Source organism: Lissotriton vulgaris, chromosome 2_1 (assembly GCF_964263255.1).
Source record: "Lissotriton vulgaris chromosome 2_1, aLisVul1.2, whole genome shotgun sequence".
In the NCBI taxonomy this organism is placed as follows: Eukaryota; Metazoa; Chordata; class Amphibia; order Caudata; family Salamandridae; genus Lissotriton; species Lissotriton vulgaris.
In genome coordinates this window covers 1831708690-1831724993 of record NC_141687.1, presented here as the reverse complement: position 1 = coordinate 1831724993, position 16304 = coordinate 1831708690, and the positions used below count along the sequence as shown (strand labels likewise).

The 16304-nt window shown below is 45.2% G+C and overlaps 1 protein-coding gene across 4 annotated transcripts in view; it reads left to right on the top strand.

Moving 5' to 3' along the window:
• CORO2B (coronin 2B) overlaps window positions 1–16304 on the top strand; it is a 581091-nt gene that overhangs the window by 474080 nt on the left and 90707 nt on the right. For all 4 annotated transcript variants that reach the window (XM_086957966.1, XM_086957970.1, XM_086957968.1 and 1 more), the window contains one exon: window positions 14795–14944. In XM_086957966.1, the coding sequence (XP_086814092.1) occupies window positions 14795–14944 (150 nt within the window). The remainder of the gene's footprint in view (window positions 1–14794; window positions 14945–16304) is intronic.

The following is a 16304-nucleotide window of genomic DNA, read 5'->3' as shown; positions in this document are numbered from 1 at the left end:
TGTGGTGGTGTCCCTGAGTGATGTAGTGGTGTCCCTGAGTGGTGTGGTGATGTCCCTGAGTGGTGTGGTGATGTCCCTGAGTGGTGTGGTGGTGTCCCTTAATATTTAACACAGAAACTGTAGTAATGGCCCGGACTAGTGCTTTTATTACGATTTAATACTTGCGGGTTGACAGCTGAGTTTACTGGACTTAATATGTATTGTTAGTGTTGCTGGGGCTGTTATTAAATTGTTCCTTGTAATATTAGCAGAGATCCTATTAACAGCGTAGGCATAGTTCACACTGACGATTTACATGTATGCATTAGTGGTGCTGCAGGCGCAGTGACACTAAGACGCATAGGGGCAAGGGGCCTGGCCAACAGTATTTTAAGTAAAGCTAATGTTTTAATTTACATCTTTTCTTGGTGATGTATTTTACGGCTTTTGACAGAGTTTCCTGGGTCCGTTCTCTTTGTAAAATATAGGCAAAGATGACATTTTTATTTATCTTGACGACTACAAAGTAATAGCATTTTCCGTGCATTTAAACGTATGCGAAGGGGGAGTTGTGTTTTTACCCCTTACTTCAGCAGTGACTTCTATTTTTTTTACGGAGCTTAGCTTCCTGCTGTTAGTTGATTTGCATCTCACAGATGCTGCCAGGCAACAGATTACAATCTTTATGATGCAGCTTAAAGCACTAAAGTATCCTGTTCTTGTTTCGTTTCCAACTGGTGAAAACATGTGATGTTTCACACTCTTGCAGACTTTCGGTCTGTGTTTTTTGTCTCCCTGGACTGGACACAAGCATCCCGGGACCAGTTTCAGGGTATCACCCCACATTGCAGGGCTAGCTTGACTACACTGGCATGGTGAGCTAGGAAGGACTTAGCTTAGCAGTTCGGTCTGGGCTGTACCCATGAGGAGCTGGTTTAAAACTGATTTGCAGAGGAGGAGCCAAGATGGCGACTGGTGAAGACGTGTAGGCTCCCGGCTCCGTCTACTGCCTTTCCTCCGCACCATTATCCTGACTCCTATCCTGATTATTTCGACAGCGGAAGGTGCGCTACGCTGTGTAGACTTCGTTCATCTTCCCCGGACCCATCAGCTCACCCGGCAGCCGGAGATATGCGGTAAACGGATCTGAGCCCTGGCCCCGGAGCACGCCGCTGACCGCCCCCGAGTCTGAGAGGCTGAGGGGCGGCCGCTTCAACCGCGATCCGCCGACTCTGCAAGGGTGGATTCTCCCCCCGGGTTGGGATCCTGACTGGGCTGCCCGCACTGGAACGCTGCGATCGGATCCCTGTGGACTGCTTGCCTTCCGGGACGCCTCGCAAGCAACGCGGCTTTGCCTACTGCGGGGGACGAGCGATCAGGAGCGCACGGCCATGTTTGTGGAGGGTTGGATGCTTACTACCCCGTCTTGGCTCGGCGATTTGTGGCGCTGCAGTCCCCATACAGCCCGACCTTCTTTATTTATCGAGCTTGGAGCCCTGTGCTGTTGACTATTCGTGGAACGTTTGAATTGCGGCTTACTCTGAGTCTCGCGTATTGGAATGGGGTCTGCCGCCGCAGAGACATGGAGGGTGTGCACATCCCTGTCTGCTGACTGTGTCCCCCGACGAGCAAGGGGGGCCAGTATGCTCGCTCCTTTCCGAGGCCATGAACTCGGAAGGCTCCAGCCGCCGCTCTCCTGCAAGACTATCCTGACCGCCTTGGCTGATTTTAGACTGGAGATGCGTACGTGCTTTGAAGCGCTGGGTGATTGCTTTGATAAAATGGCGGCTGATGTACGCGGCGATCGTGCTGTGAAGGACCAACTCAATCTGGCTTGCTCATCGGCCGAACCGACGGGGGATTCAGTGCCTCCCAGCCCTGGCAGTGAAGTCGTGACTGATTCTGCTGCTACGGATGCCCGCCACGGGCCGGCAAGTGTTTCTGCCTGTGCTACTTTGTTTCCCTCATCTCCGGGACGTGTCGATCTGCCTCCTGCAACAGTGTTGCTGCCTCATGCCCGTGTCTTACAGCAGCTGGCCCCCACGGTGGATTTCTCATTGTTGCCTTCGCCCTGCGCCCCAGAAACCCTAAGTCTCCCGGATGGACCGTGGAACTCAATTGTACCGGAGAAAAGATTTACTGGTGACGTTCAATGGCCATTTTGTATTAAGGGATTCGACGTGCGGCCATGTTGGTTCTTTGTCTTGATGGGGGCGGGCTTTCTTCATGTGCCTCACTATTGGGTCTGTCCGAGGTCGGGTCAGGGCTAGACGCTCTTTGTATTGTCGGACGCTGGGCTGGTGGGACCGGGAGTAGAAGTGGTGTTTCCTTGTTTAAGTCACACAAGTTGAAATGTCTTTCCCTAATTGCTTTTATGTTCATACCTGGCATTCAATAATCGCATATTATGTGGGGATGGTGTTCTGGGCTGGGGTTCTGGGAATGGTTTGACTGGCTCCTCCTCCCGTTTCCCTTGTAGTTTTTGAGGGTCGTAGATTAGGATGTCCTTTTCTCACTCTCTATATTTCATGGTACCATTTTCATTATTTTTTCTCTTCTTCCTCTCTCTTCTTTATTTTACCTATATTTCGGGTTTTTATGGGGCGACAGGCACATTGTCGGGGGGGGGGTAGGCCGTAGCCTCCGCGTTGATGCAGGGTGGGGGGGTAGATTTCTCTTCGTATTTAGTTTCTATGGGCCTTTTTCTTCCTTTTCTGCGCTTTCTAATACTATTTTCCTTTCTGGGTCTGTGATAGAGGATGGTTGGGAGTGGGTGGCGCTGGGAATGGCATGAGCTTGGCTCCTGATGGGTGATTTGATTTGTTTTTACTGTGTTGCCGCTTTGCCTAAGATTCCCGTAATTTATGTTGCCTCTCCGGTTGCCTACTCATGTGGACTTAACGTACGGACTCGGATCTCCTTTATACCTATCCTACACTGATTTTATTTCACTAAAAAACTTTAAATTTGACCTTTGCTGATCCTCCTCCATGGCGGCGCGTCCTTTCCAGTGTAACTGTTATTAATTGTTCTTATATTGCTTGATGCCGCCGGAGGACTATAATGCTGACACCTGTGCTTATAAGTATTGTGGCCGGCCGGAAGGTTGTAGGCCTGTATTTGTTTTTTTTCTGCACAATGCACAATAAAGGTCTTCAAAAATTAAAAAAAAAAAAAAAAAACTGATTTGCATATGGCTGCGTCCAAACATGGGTGGCTCTGTGAGCAAAAGAATGGATGTAACCAAGATCTCTTTTCTGGGAGTGAATGTTTGACCTTGTTTCAGCATTCCGTCCATCAATCAAGCTCTTTTTGGGAAACAATAACGATCTTGTTAATTACAGCAAGAAATTGCTTCTCACATACTCACTCCAATAATCACGTCTGTGTCAGTACCATACCATAACAAAACTGTTGTTTATGCCTGGAATGTGCACACACCACTAACCCCAATAATAAATGGACTGACCACTAAATTTGAGCTCTCGGGTCCCGTGCTACTCGCTGTAAAGCACTTCGACGCCTCATCTCTTAATACACTGAAAAGCTCCAATCCCTGCCACGAACCCTTTAGAAAGAAAGGCGATATACAACTCCCCTGGATGCTGCACACTTCATTCTAAAAATGGTCAACCTTGGGAGTATGTGTAGCCTCTTCACCCGCCCGTATTAAGAGAATTGCATAGCTATCAACCTTGAACAGTTTAGGTGTCACGAAAATGACATTCTTGCTACCACTTCACGTAAGCTCTTCGTGAAATGCTGTAAGCGGAGTGAATAATTACGATGGTCACTGCAGGGCAATTATCCCTACATGGAGAGTAACTTGTGAGGGTTATGGAACACTGCATATTCCCTTCTTTGCACGAGAAGCCACAGTTCTTCGAAACATGAAAATATGATTGCCCGATACAGACAACGGCAGACAACAGCTTTAACCGCAATCAAAAAGATCTGAAGTAACATAGGACAATCAAATGCGGTAATCAATATGCAGTTAATAAAACAAGCATTGAATTACGATGGTCACTGCAGGGTAATTATCCCTACATGGAGAGTAACTTGTGAGGGTTATGGAACACTATGAATATTCCCTTCTTTGCACGAGAAGCCAGAGTTCTTCGAAACATGAAAATATGATCGCCCGATACAGACAACAGCTTTAACCGCAATCAAAAAGATCTGAAGTAACATAGGGCAATCAAATGCGGTAATCAATATGCACTTAATAAAACAAGCATTGGCGAACGGGAATGAAAATAAAAAAACAAGCGAGAAGATGAGCGGCCGGGAAATTGAAAGTACGGCCGGCCAGCCATGAAAGAAAGAGGAACTAGCGTGATATGCTGTAAAGTGAAAGAGATACCATGTTTAAGTGTAGCAGGAGGATTGTTTTTAAAAAGCGGAAAAAAGCAAACTTGTGAAAGCGATTAGTTGAGGCGAGCGCAAGACATCACATCTCTAAAAGTACATTTTTGATATAAAGACCAATGCTGAGGGCAATTTGGTGCTGACAGATCGTGATAAAATGATATGCCGGCGAACATTCATGACTCATGCGTAGTCTAGGAGCAACTGTCAATGTGGCGCAGTTGGAAATTTAAAGGAACTGCTGCCACGCTGTGAACAAAGTGTGGGAGCAAAGGAAAAGTCTGAACTGTTATGTATCAATTAGCACTGTGAGGCGCAGGGAAAACGTTTTTACGAGCTTCATATTACAACAACTTGCCCACAATCAAAGAACGGCGATCCGAATCCGAGACTGCTGATGCCGTGCAGAGTACCCGGGAGCTTCCAAGATGTTCTGGAGCCGACGGGGAGAGGTGCATGCTGTGCTGAAACAATTCGAGCCATATGCGCGTGAGAGGCGTACGGCCAGCCATGAATAATTAGGGGAGGAGAAGCCGCAGAGCGCACGCTGGGCGAAGCCCTTTGATGTGCTGTGCGGCCGTGAAAAAATGCAATCCGGAGGGAGGGAGGGAGGCTGATGCGCGTGCTTGTTTGGTCACGTGATTCACGTGAACTCAAAGAAAACCGCACCAAGAAGCCCTTGGTTTGACGAGGATTTTGAGCACTTGAATTATCGCTCCGCTCAATGCGCTTGCGCGCATTGATAGGTCGCGAGACCTAAAAAGGACGTCGACCCGAAAAGTGCCAAAAGTCGCCGAACCAAAGAAGGTCGCCGACGGGAAGGGTGTCGTATCGAAGTCTATAATCCGGCCGGAGAAGGCTATCGACCCAAAGACCAGTGCTCCAAAAACACCAGTCGATCCTAAAATGACCATCGACTCGGGAAAGGACAGTCAACCAAAAAAGCCTGTCGAGCACAAGAAACGTGTCGGAGCGAAAGACCCGGTTGACCCAAAAACACTCGCTGACCCGAAAAAAGGGCCCGAGCCGAAGAAAAGCACTAAGGCACCAAAAGTCGTCGAAGCAGAAGGTGTTGTCGACCCAAAAAGTCACTACCAAGAACAGTGGAGGAAGAACTCTTCCATCCCGATCCAGCAGACAGATAGGCAAAAATATATATGAATCCAGAGACTGGTAAAGTAACAATCCTGCACAGGAAGAAGAGGCCACTGTACACTGACTCTCATTCCACTAATAAAGAAGAACTTTGGGACTTCTCCATCTAGACCCTTCATTCCACCCAATCCCATTATGCCTACCACTCCTTTTCCTCCTTACTATCCTTCTCACTATCGGGACAATGAGGGGAACACATGGGAGGATCCTCTGTCTGATTATGATTATCCACAGGATCCTAAGCCACAAAGTGAACCATGGGAGGAGCCAACTGACCCTTATAACACCCATCCCATCCCTGATGTCTCCTCTTATTCAACTAAGCCTTCACCTACTGATGACACCATTGTCTTCAACCAATTAATAGACAGGGCAGCACATTACACACAATGTAGATATGCATAATGACCCTGTAGAGGAAGACTTCTTATTTGACACCTTCCCTACTTCAGAAAAAAGTGTCAGAACACTTCCTATGCTAACGGGAGTGTTAAAACACGCACCTGACATATTTAAGGATACAGCCAGGGCACGGGTAATCAATCCCAGGATTGAGAAAAAGTATAGAGCAGCCTCTACAGACCCTACCTACATCAGAGGGCAATTACCATTAGACTCAGTAGTGGTGGCTAGTGCACGAAAAGGGCTAACTCGCAGACAACGGGGGAAGCCCCTCCCCCCGATAAGGAACCAAAGATACTAGAAGCCTCAGGTAAAAGGGTAGCAGCTCAGGCATCCAATTCATGGAGGATTGCCAATACACAAGCTCTGCTAGCTTGTTACGACAGGGCACACTATGACCAGCTTGAAAGCTTAATGCAACACCTACCTGAGCCTTTTAAAGCCCAAGCTGATGACCTCATACAAGAGGGAAAGTTAATCACAAACGCCTCCATCAAATGTGCGCTTGAGGCTGCAGACACTGCAGCCAGGTCTATTAACACTAGTGTTTTACTAAGGCGACATGCATGGCTGCGTATTTCAGGCTTTAAGAACGAGGTGCAGTCCACCATCCTTAATCAGCCAGTCAACCAAGACTTCCTTTTTGGCCCTGCTGTCGACACCATTTTAGATAAAATGAAGAAGGACACAGAAACCGCAAAGTCAATGGGAGCATTGCAGTTTCAGCCACACAGAAATTCCTTTCGACGCTCCTCATACAGGGCAGCTACACGAGGCAATACTTCCCAAACGTCATCATCATACAAAGGCAACACACAAAGTTCCTTAACCAAAAACTCCAACAGAGGAGGTTATCGGGGAAACAATAATAAGGGAAGAGGGCGTGGAGGCAATAACACCAGAGCCTCTACTTCCACAAAATAGTGACTTTTGGGTGAGACAAATTATCCAACATGGTTATTGCCTGGAACTCACTTCTACCCCCCAAACATACCACCCAGACACCGTCCTATGTCCAAAGAACACATCACCCTGCTACAACAAGAGGTGAAATGCATGCTGGAAAAGGGGGCCTTAGAGCCAGTCCCTTTCCAACATCAAGGGACAGGAGTATATTCCCTATACTTCTTTATTCCCAAGAAGGACGGTTCCCTAAGACCAATATTGGACCTCAGACCCCTAAATCCATACATACTGTCAAAGCACTTCCATATGATCACACTACAGCAAGTGCTCCCACTACTACAGCAATGAGACTTCCTAGCAACATTGGACCTCAAGGGTGCGTATTTTCACATACCCATCCATCCAGCTCACAGAAAATATCTCAGGTTCACAATAGAAGGTCAACATTACCAGTTAAAGGTCTTGCCCTTCGGGGTAACCATAGCTTCAAGAGTGTTTACAAAATGCTTAGCGACAGTAGGGGCACATCTCAGGAGACAACACATTCATGTGTTCCCATATCTGGACGATTGGCTAATACAAGCAAAATCGTACCAACAATGTGCAGAAAACACGTCCCAAACACTCCAGCTGCTACACCACAGCCTAGGCTTCTCGATAAACTACCCAAAATCGCATCTGCAACCGTCCCACATACAACAATATCTGGGAGTCACTATAGATACCTCAGTGGCAAAGGCATACCCAAATGCAGCGAGGATAGCCAGCATGCAGATGCTCATTCACAAATTTCAGCCACAACACACTCTGCCAGCTCGAGTCTTCATGCAGCTCATAGGCATGATGGCCTCCTGCATATTCATTGTCCCCCATGCCAGACTTCAAATGCGTCCATTGCAGGAATGCCTAGCACGGCAATGGAACCAGGCTCAAGGACAACTAAAAGACCTAGTGTTGGTGGACAGTCGTGCTCACAACTCTGCCGTGGTGGAATCCAAAAAACCTTTCCAAGGGGCGACTGTTCCAAGAGCCAGTTCCACAACTAGTACTAACAGCGGACGCATCACTGACAGGCTGGGGAGCCCACCTCCTTCACTACACAGTAGAAGGGCTCTGGACAACCAAGCAAAAGAACCTGCATATCAACCAACTAGAGAACTAGAGTTGTTAGCGATATTCCTAGCCCTCAAAGCCTTCCAGAAATACTTGTACAGAAAGACTGTGTTGATCCGGACGGACAACATGACCGCAATGTACTACATCCAGAAACCGGGAGGAACACTCTCCACAGCTGTCCCACTTGGCACAAGAGCATATTGAAGTGGGCGATTCCAAAATACATCTTTCTCCTAGCAGAACACCTTCCAGGGAAAGACAATCAGATAGCAGACCTGCTCAGCAGGCACAGCCAACAACTACACGAATGGGAGATTCACCACCAAGTTCTCCAACCATTCTTCAAAGAGTGGGGTCACCCACAAATAGACCTGTTTGCCACAAAAGAAAACTCGAAATGCCAGTACTTTGCCGCCAGGTTCCCACATCCATTGTCACAGGGCAATGCGATATGGATGAACTGGTCACGCAGATTTGCGTATGTTTTTTCCCCAGCACCGCTGATTCCGCTGGTGGCATGCAAACTGCGGCAAGTCACTCACGCTAATCCTAGTTGCTCACACATGGGCGAGACAACCATGGTACACAACGTTCCGGGAGCTTTCAGTAGTTCCTCATCAAAGGCTGTGCCTCGCACCCCATCTTCTAACTCAGAACCATGGAGAAATCGGGCACCCAGATCCCAATCAGATGAACCTAGCGATCTGGCTCCTGAAATCTTAGAGTTCGGATACCTTAACTTGCCTCCTGATTGCATGAACATTATCAAGGAGGCAAGACGGCCAACTACTAGAGCATGCTATGCAGCTAAATGGAAAAGATTCGTTATTTACTGCAACAATAACCAAATCAACCCATTAGATGCTTCCATGCAAAACATTATATGTTACCTGCTGCATCTTCAAAGATGCAACCTAGCATACTCTTCAATAAGGCTACACCTAGCTGCTATAGCAGCATACCTTCAAAACAGGCAACACCTTTCACTGTTTAGAGTACCAGCAATCAAGGCTTTTATGGTGGGTCTTAAAAGGGTGATCAAGACACCCTCCTTTAAATATAGTACTTACCAGACTTATGGGACCTCCTTTCGAACCTCTACACTCATGCGAACTGCAATTCTTAACGTGGAAGGTGGCTTTCTTGATTGCCATTACCTCACTCAGGCGAGTTAGCGAATTACAAACACTAACAATTCAAGAACCTTTCATGCAAGTACATGCTAACAGGGTAGTTCTTAGAACAAACCCTAAGTTTATGCCAAAAGTCGTATCAAATTTCCATATTAATCAATCAATAGAACTGCCAGTGTTCTTTCAAAATCCACAGTCAGTAGTTGAAAGAGCCCTACACACACTGGATGTAAAGAGAGCTCTGCTTTACTATGTGGACAGAACGAAATCATTTAGAAAGACAAAGCAATTATTTGTTGCTTTTTCACCACAACATAAAGGGAATCCAATATCAAAGTCAGGAACAGCCAGATGGATAGTTAAATGCATTCAAATATGCTATCAAAAAGCCAAACGCACTTTAACCGTCCCCCCAAGAGCACACACTACAAGAAAAATGGGGGCATCCATGGCTTTCCTAGGGAATATTCCTCTTGAAGACATATGTAGGGCAGCCACATGGACTACCATACACACTTTCACAAAACACTACTGTGTAAACGTGCAAGCAAAGCAGCAAGCTACTGTAAGCCAAGCTGTCCTAAAACCTCTTTTCCAAACTGCTGCAGCTGGCACAGGTAACCAACGCTAGAGAAGATACTGCTATACAGTCTATGCACAGATATGAATTCAGCAGCCCACATGCCTCGAACGGAATATGCTACTTACCAGTATGCATCTCTTCTTGGCATGTAGAGCTGCTGCCATTCATATCGCCCGCCCTCCTCCCCGGTGCCTGTCGCAGCTGCAGCATTATCTTTTGCATGGCCATCTCTTATTTTACTATCTCCATCTCTGCCACAATGGCGAAAAACAATCTGAGGATGGAGAAGATGCCCATGCGCACTGTAGTCCAGGGGAGGAGTCACCTATCTCGTGATTCTTCGAAGACTCTTCCAGGACAACAAAGTGCAATCATCCGGACCCAACACTAGGCGGTGATCTATGCACAGATATGAATGTCAGCAGCCCTACATGCCAGGAACAGATGCATACTGGTAAGTAGCATATTCCTTTTCTTTCCTCGCTGTGATTTGGCGAGCGCGTTCTATCTTCACTTTCTAGAATTCGGCGTATCAATCACCCGTCTCCGTTTGCTGTGCTAACGTTAGTGATTTCACAAAAGAGAAGACCCCACTGAGTTCCAGGGAACAGGGTACTGTCGACAACTTAAGTCAAAGGGAAATCCCTGAACTACATACGTATTTCTCCACAGCAAACGGAGACGGGTGATTGATACGCCGAATTCTTGAAAGTGAAGATCGAACGCGCTTGCGAAATCACAGCGAGGACGCGACCTCTTCGAAATACACAGTAACAAAAGAAAAATATAGGACTCCCTACTGGGTGTGCAAACAATGGTACAAACGGTTTATTTCGATCCGAAAACCCGTGATCTGAGTGCCACTTGGAAGGAAACGCGATCTCTTGCGTGCTCCTGATTAAAACTTCACAACCCAAATATCGAGTGTGCTCAGACAAATGCAAAGAGTGCTGTCATAAGAAACAAAGTGTCCTTGAAGGACAGAGGTACCCAGTCTTGCCCTGATGAAAAACCCGGGAATAAACAATGGGTTTGGAAACGCGTCGGCTTTTCCATAAGATTTTTTCATATACTTACAAAGGGTTATTGGACTATTAGTGCTCATCATAGTGGTGGATACGTACAATTAGCTACACTAGTGAAAGTTTGTCCCTTGTGAGAATAGTCCTAAAAATATATGGAGATAGAGAAAGTTAAAGATAGGACTATTGTGATAAAAAAATACTGGTGTACTGGTGCAATGTATATTTTGATTATAATGTATGATTTCTTGTAATTTAATGCATAGTTTTGATGCACATATTGTTTGTTATTTATTGTTCATGATTGAAAAGTGTTTCCTGGTGTGTCAAACTCTTACATGTTGAAAATTACAAATTGTTTAAATCAATGTGATAGAAAAGTTTGATGAGTAAAACGTCGGTGCTTATGAATAAATTTATCAAAGTACAGAGTCTGCTTTAAATAAAGAGCAGCTTTATAAAAAACCGAGACCAGGTAATTGTTTTTTGATAGATTATGATGTCCTACTTGGTCCCATAAGGACAAGACCCCTTTTATGATAAAAAGTTCTCCTGAGTTAAAGACATACATTTAAATGATAAGGGTATTATTTATTTTTGATATTCTGTTTAGCTCACAGTATGGTTTTAATCATGTTTTTCTGAATCTGCACTAGGCACCAGCACGATAAGTTGGAAAATATTGGAACATTTATCTTTGATGAAGACAAGTTGATAGATGTAGGAAGGAAAGATTTCATTTTTACCTCAGCAGATCTGTACTTTACAATAATGAAATATAACTATAAGGGATCTCAAATATTAAGTAATTCCTGATATCTGCACTTATCTCTTTTGATCACTTTTAGATAGATTTATATGACTTTAGCAATAATTGCATGACATCTATTGCATGTGCACTTTACTTCCATTGTAGACAGTGAAAATAGGATATATAGATGAAAAGAATCACTTGCACTCTATATAGATTTATACATGAAAGCGGTGAAAGAAATGTGTGGCACCTTGAACCAACGAAGATGTCTATATGGGTATACAAATTCTTATTGATTATGTTGGCATGTTACTGTCAATGATGAATAGAGAAATTATGCTATATCAGTGAGAGGAGGTATTTGCATTTTAAAGAATATGTGTATAGCAAGAGGAGGTATTTGCATTTTATAGAATCTGTGTATGGTTAATGTGTAATACTTGCATTCCGCTAGAACAATAGGTACTTTACCAGTGAAACTGTGATAGAGTGGAGAGAAGAGGTACTAGCACTTTAACTAGTTTGCACACAGTGAGAAATGTGGACATATGATAATATGCACGCCATAAGAAGAATGGGTACTTCATCACATATTCATCCCACAAATGAGTTATATAATATACTTGGTCTTCAAGATAGTCAACATACATTTTTACAAACTCTTCAGTGTGCTGGAGAAATCACACCTTGAATGCTAAACTTAATGGCATGGTATTCAACAAATGGTTAACCGTTCCTTTAATAAGCAAAAAAAGCTTTCTGGTGAAGCAATGGGCCGTTTAAGCACTCTGCATTTTATACTCTATGACCCGGACGCAGGCCTCTGGCCGAAACGCATAGGCCGTCTTTTCTCCTAATGCACTGTTGTTTGCACTTTTGCACTTTATAAAGCTGTGAGAAAAAGATTGAAAAAAGAACACTAAAGATAATTTGAAAAAGCTACATCCTGAAGGGCTCTCTGTCTATGTAGTGCTGCCTTTCTGTGTTCCTCGGATACAGCAGTGAAGTAAACGAGGGGAAGACACAGGATGCCAGAAACCTTCAGTGTAACTCTGGAGGGTCCTCTGGTCACCCCCCCTCCACTAGACCTATCTGTGGCTGCGCAGTCTCTACACACCCCACCCCTCTCCGTCAGGTGTTCACAGTAGGTGTATTGCCATGCAGCACTATGGAAAATATCAGCTTCTGAATAGTTAATGAAGGTGCCATGGCTGCTATACCATGAGTATTGTGTAATGGAAAGTAGAGCTATTGTATTTTTGGTTGCCAATGTCAAATGCCAGTGGAGGTCTCATATATCTATGTTTGGCTAAAACTCCATAGTGTGGTTAGTGCTTAATTTGTGCTGGTGGTTTCTGGTGCTTGGCACCAGCACTTAATTGTCAGCACCGGCTCTAGTGACAGCCCATCACATGGTAAAGCTGTCTTTTTAATTTAGAGATGAACACAATTGTGTTTATCAAGTGAATATACATTGAAAATGAGTAATACCAGCCTCTCATGTCATTATTAAAGCTTTGTGTGGTCTGAAGTAGTCTGAATTGCCACACTTGTAGGAGTGTGATGGGTAGGTGTTAAGTTGGTACTGCCATGCTGGCAGGGTATTGATGGTGCAGGCTGCAGTGGCCTTCCCAGGAGGGCCCTGGCTATTCATTGTTTACAAATTAAGCACCGAGCGTGGCAAATATAATGCTCAGTGTGCCAGCTCCTCGGAGGTGCTGCTCAAATGTACCAGCATTATGTTCAATTATGCACAACTTCTGCAGTGTGCCTGCATCTAAATTCAGCTTTTTGACTGTTTTGGTTCTTCCCAGGTTCTGTGATCCTAAAAGGACGGGATTTTACTTTTAGAGTCGGTTTACTATTCTCCAGAATCCCGGACACAGGTCGACTAGACCTTTTTACCTGTCATAGAGTGAATTAGGAAATCTAGTTAAACAATGGTTAGTCAATTTCATACAATTCCTCTTTTACCCCCAAAGAACCGCTGACTAGGAACTAAGTTCAAAAATTTATTGCAAAGCCTAAAACAATTGGATGTATATTCATCTCAGCAAAAGGTTCAAAAGATAAACAGGCACTAATACAAACATAATCCTACGGAAGAATCTTAGACGACTCAGAAACAATACCAGAATTAATTCAAGAATCATCAGGCTAACAAGAATTGCTACAACCTTAGTTTTAGTAAGCATTTGTAAAAGGAATAAAATCCAAGTTAGTCTGTCCCTACACTACCCTAAGTGACATCCCTACTCAACCAGGTCCCATTCAGAAATAAGGTGTCAGCAGTGGTGACTCTCGAGAGTTCACTCACTTCCTTCGATCTCTACCTTCAGTCTGCTCAGTCATAGCCAAACTCTCTGCCTGACCAACCGCTCTCGCTGCCTCCTCAGCCCATCTGCTCTCTCTCCCCCTCGGGGTGCTGTCCCTAATACAAAACCCCACAATGCGAACGACACGCCTTCAAGTACGCCCCTCTCGAAGGTGTTGGTTTCCAGAATTTTCCATTATGGCACCTCTCCACCTCTATCCGTTGAAACATCCTTGGGTCCCAGGCTCTTCTTCGCTTCAAGTTGCTTCCTTGAGTTCCTAGGTCACTCCTCCACGTCTGGTCCTAGCACCCTAACTCTCATACACAATGGGCCCTTCTACTCCACTTTCTACTTGGTCCTGCACCTGCAAAAGAACGCATGTGAATCGGCTCACAAATTCTAAATGTTGCAATTGACTTTAGCTGAAGAAGCTTTCTCCCAAAACATTTCTACGATTTAATGCTGAAAGGCATTTCAAATCAGGCCTACACGATTTCCATGAAATGGGCCTCTGCACGTTATGTGCACTAACATGCTAACATAAGCAATACATTTACGTTCTTTAACATCAATCTTTAATGAAAAATACAATTCTTTACCTAAGCCATTTAATCACATTTAACATTACAACTGCGAGTTTCATAAGCAAAGCTAAAGGCACAATGGTGAATTATTAAACACACTCTTATTAGTGAAACACTCCACCGCAAACGGCATCTCTATGTTAAAACAGCATTACTGATTTTTAAAGCACATTACATTAGCCCTTAGTGTGATTCTAATACCATCTACATTAGTTCTCAATCCTACATTAAATTTGAACACAATTAGAAAGTCCTCTATATATGTGGGTGCTGACTACTCGTGAATATGGTGCACCCCTACAATTTCTAACTTGGTTTTGCGCTCTCTCAATCCTGTGGTGTCTTAGGTATTGTTAAGCGCTGCTCATTTGCAAACAACTTTGTCTCTTCTTGGTGAGGCCTTTGGTAAGCAGTTTTCCAGCCTGCGCTTATATGAAAATGAAAGTGAGATTTCTTGTTTCTTGTCCTGTACAGGTGAGAATCTGGGAGATTCCGGATGGTGGACTGCGGAGAAACATGAGTGAAGCCCTCCTGGAGTTGTATGGACACAGTCGAAGAGTTGGCCTTATTGAATGGCATCCAACAGCCAACAACATCCTCTTTAGTGCAGGCTATGATTACAAGGTGAGCAAGCAACTCTGGACTCTGGCGGGCATCTTGGTGAACCGTGGTGTATCTGAGAAAGAGCACATCCAGGGGAAACAACAGCACCAGTGTGAATGTTTGGATGGATTTGAGGTAGAGCATCAAGGAGCAACTAGAGATACTGCTGCTTAACACAAATGATGTGCAACGAGGAACGTGCTGCTTAATTGCAGGTGTTGGGTATATAAGGGGCTGTATCAATACGCAACAGATGTGCGCGCCTGTTTTTTGTATCCCCAAGGTATTCTAGTTTTAGAGAGGAGGCTACAGATGCTTGGGCATCCCCTTCAGTAATACAGATAGCGCTGATGCACATACACCACTGGCACAACTGAATGGGGGAGACGGCTCCATGTAAATGAAGGAGACACTTTGTTTCCTCTGCATCTGCTCCATATAATGGATTGGGGGTGCAAAGACATAAAGCCTATCCAGTGGTGCACTGACTGTGCACCACAAAGAGGTAACGCATAGTCAGTGAACCCCCTGAGGGGGACACTCTGGATGAAGAAAATAGGGTCCAAAGGTCTACCTTCCCAGATATCCCCCTGACTCTGGATATCTACACCCCCTAACGGGGGTGTAGAGATCCCCTTTAGTGAGTGACTGTGCGGTCACTCACTAAAGGGGGATCTCTACACCCCCTCTTTGAAACGCGGGCCTGCACAGTGAAAGACAGAGTAGCTGATTTAAGGCAGCTGCAATGTTGGTCTCTAATGCGCTTTCCCCATGGCACCACAAGTTTGCAGCTTCCCGTGGGCAGCACATTGATTATAATTGGGCAGACTGTCCCTGTTTGCGCCCAGTGTGCCTGTTTGAAAATGTGTGCGGTGGAGCAAACAGCTACAATGTGCCCATCACCTCATTCGAGCCTTGGTGTGGCACATCCAGAATCCAAGAGGGACACTGCTTCAAAATTCAGGCTCTGAGTGTATCAGAAGGAGCGCAACAAAAGCAACCAGGTGACCTTCAGCTAACTGCAGGCAGAGGATGTATCTGAGAAACCACATCAGTGGTACATGTGATGAATGCAAGCTCCGTCTATTTCCAAGAGAGCACATGCGAGAGCAGGCAGCAGGGGAACTCCTGGTACGTGCGGGCTCTGGGTGTTCCTGAAGCTCCGGGGCTGATGCTAAATGCAAACGCTGGGTACCACCGAGAGGGCACATCACCAAACAGGCAGCGCAGGGCTGGATATACGTTTGGCACCAGAAGTTAAATAGTTCTATACTAGGCCAGAATATGAAACTGACAAATAGAAAGCTGTTGACTCTGTACAGTGGGCCTTGTAATAAGGACAATCATATACAATAGGACTTATAAAGTAGTCTTGGATGGA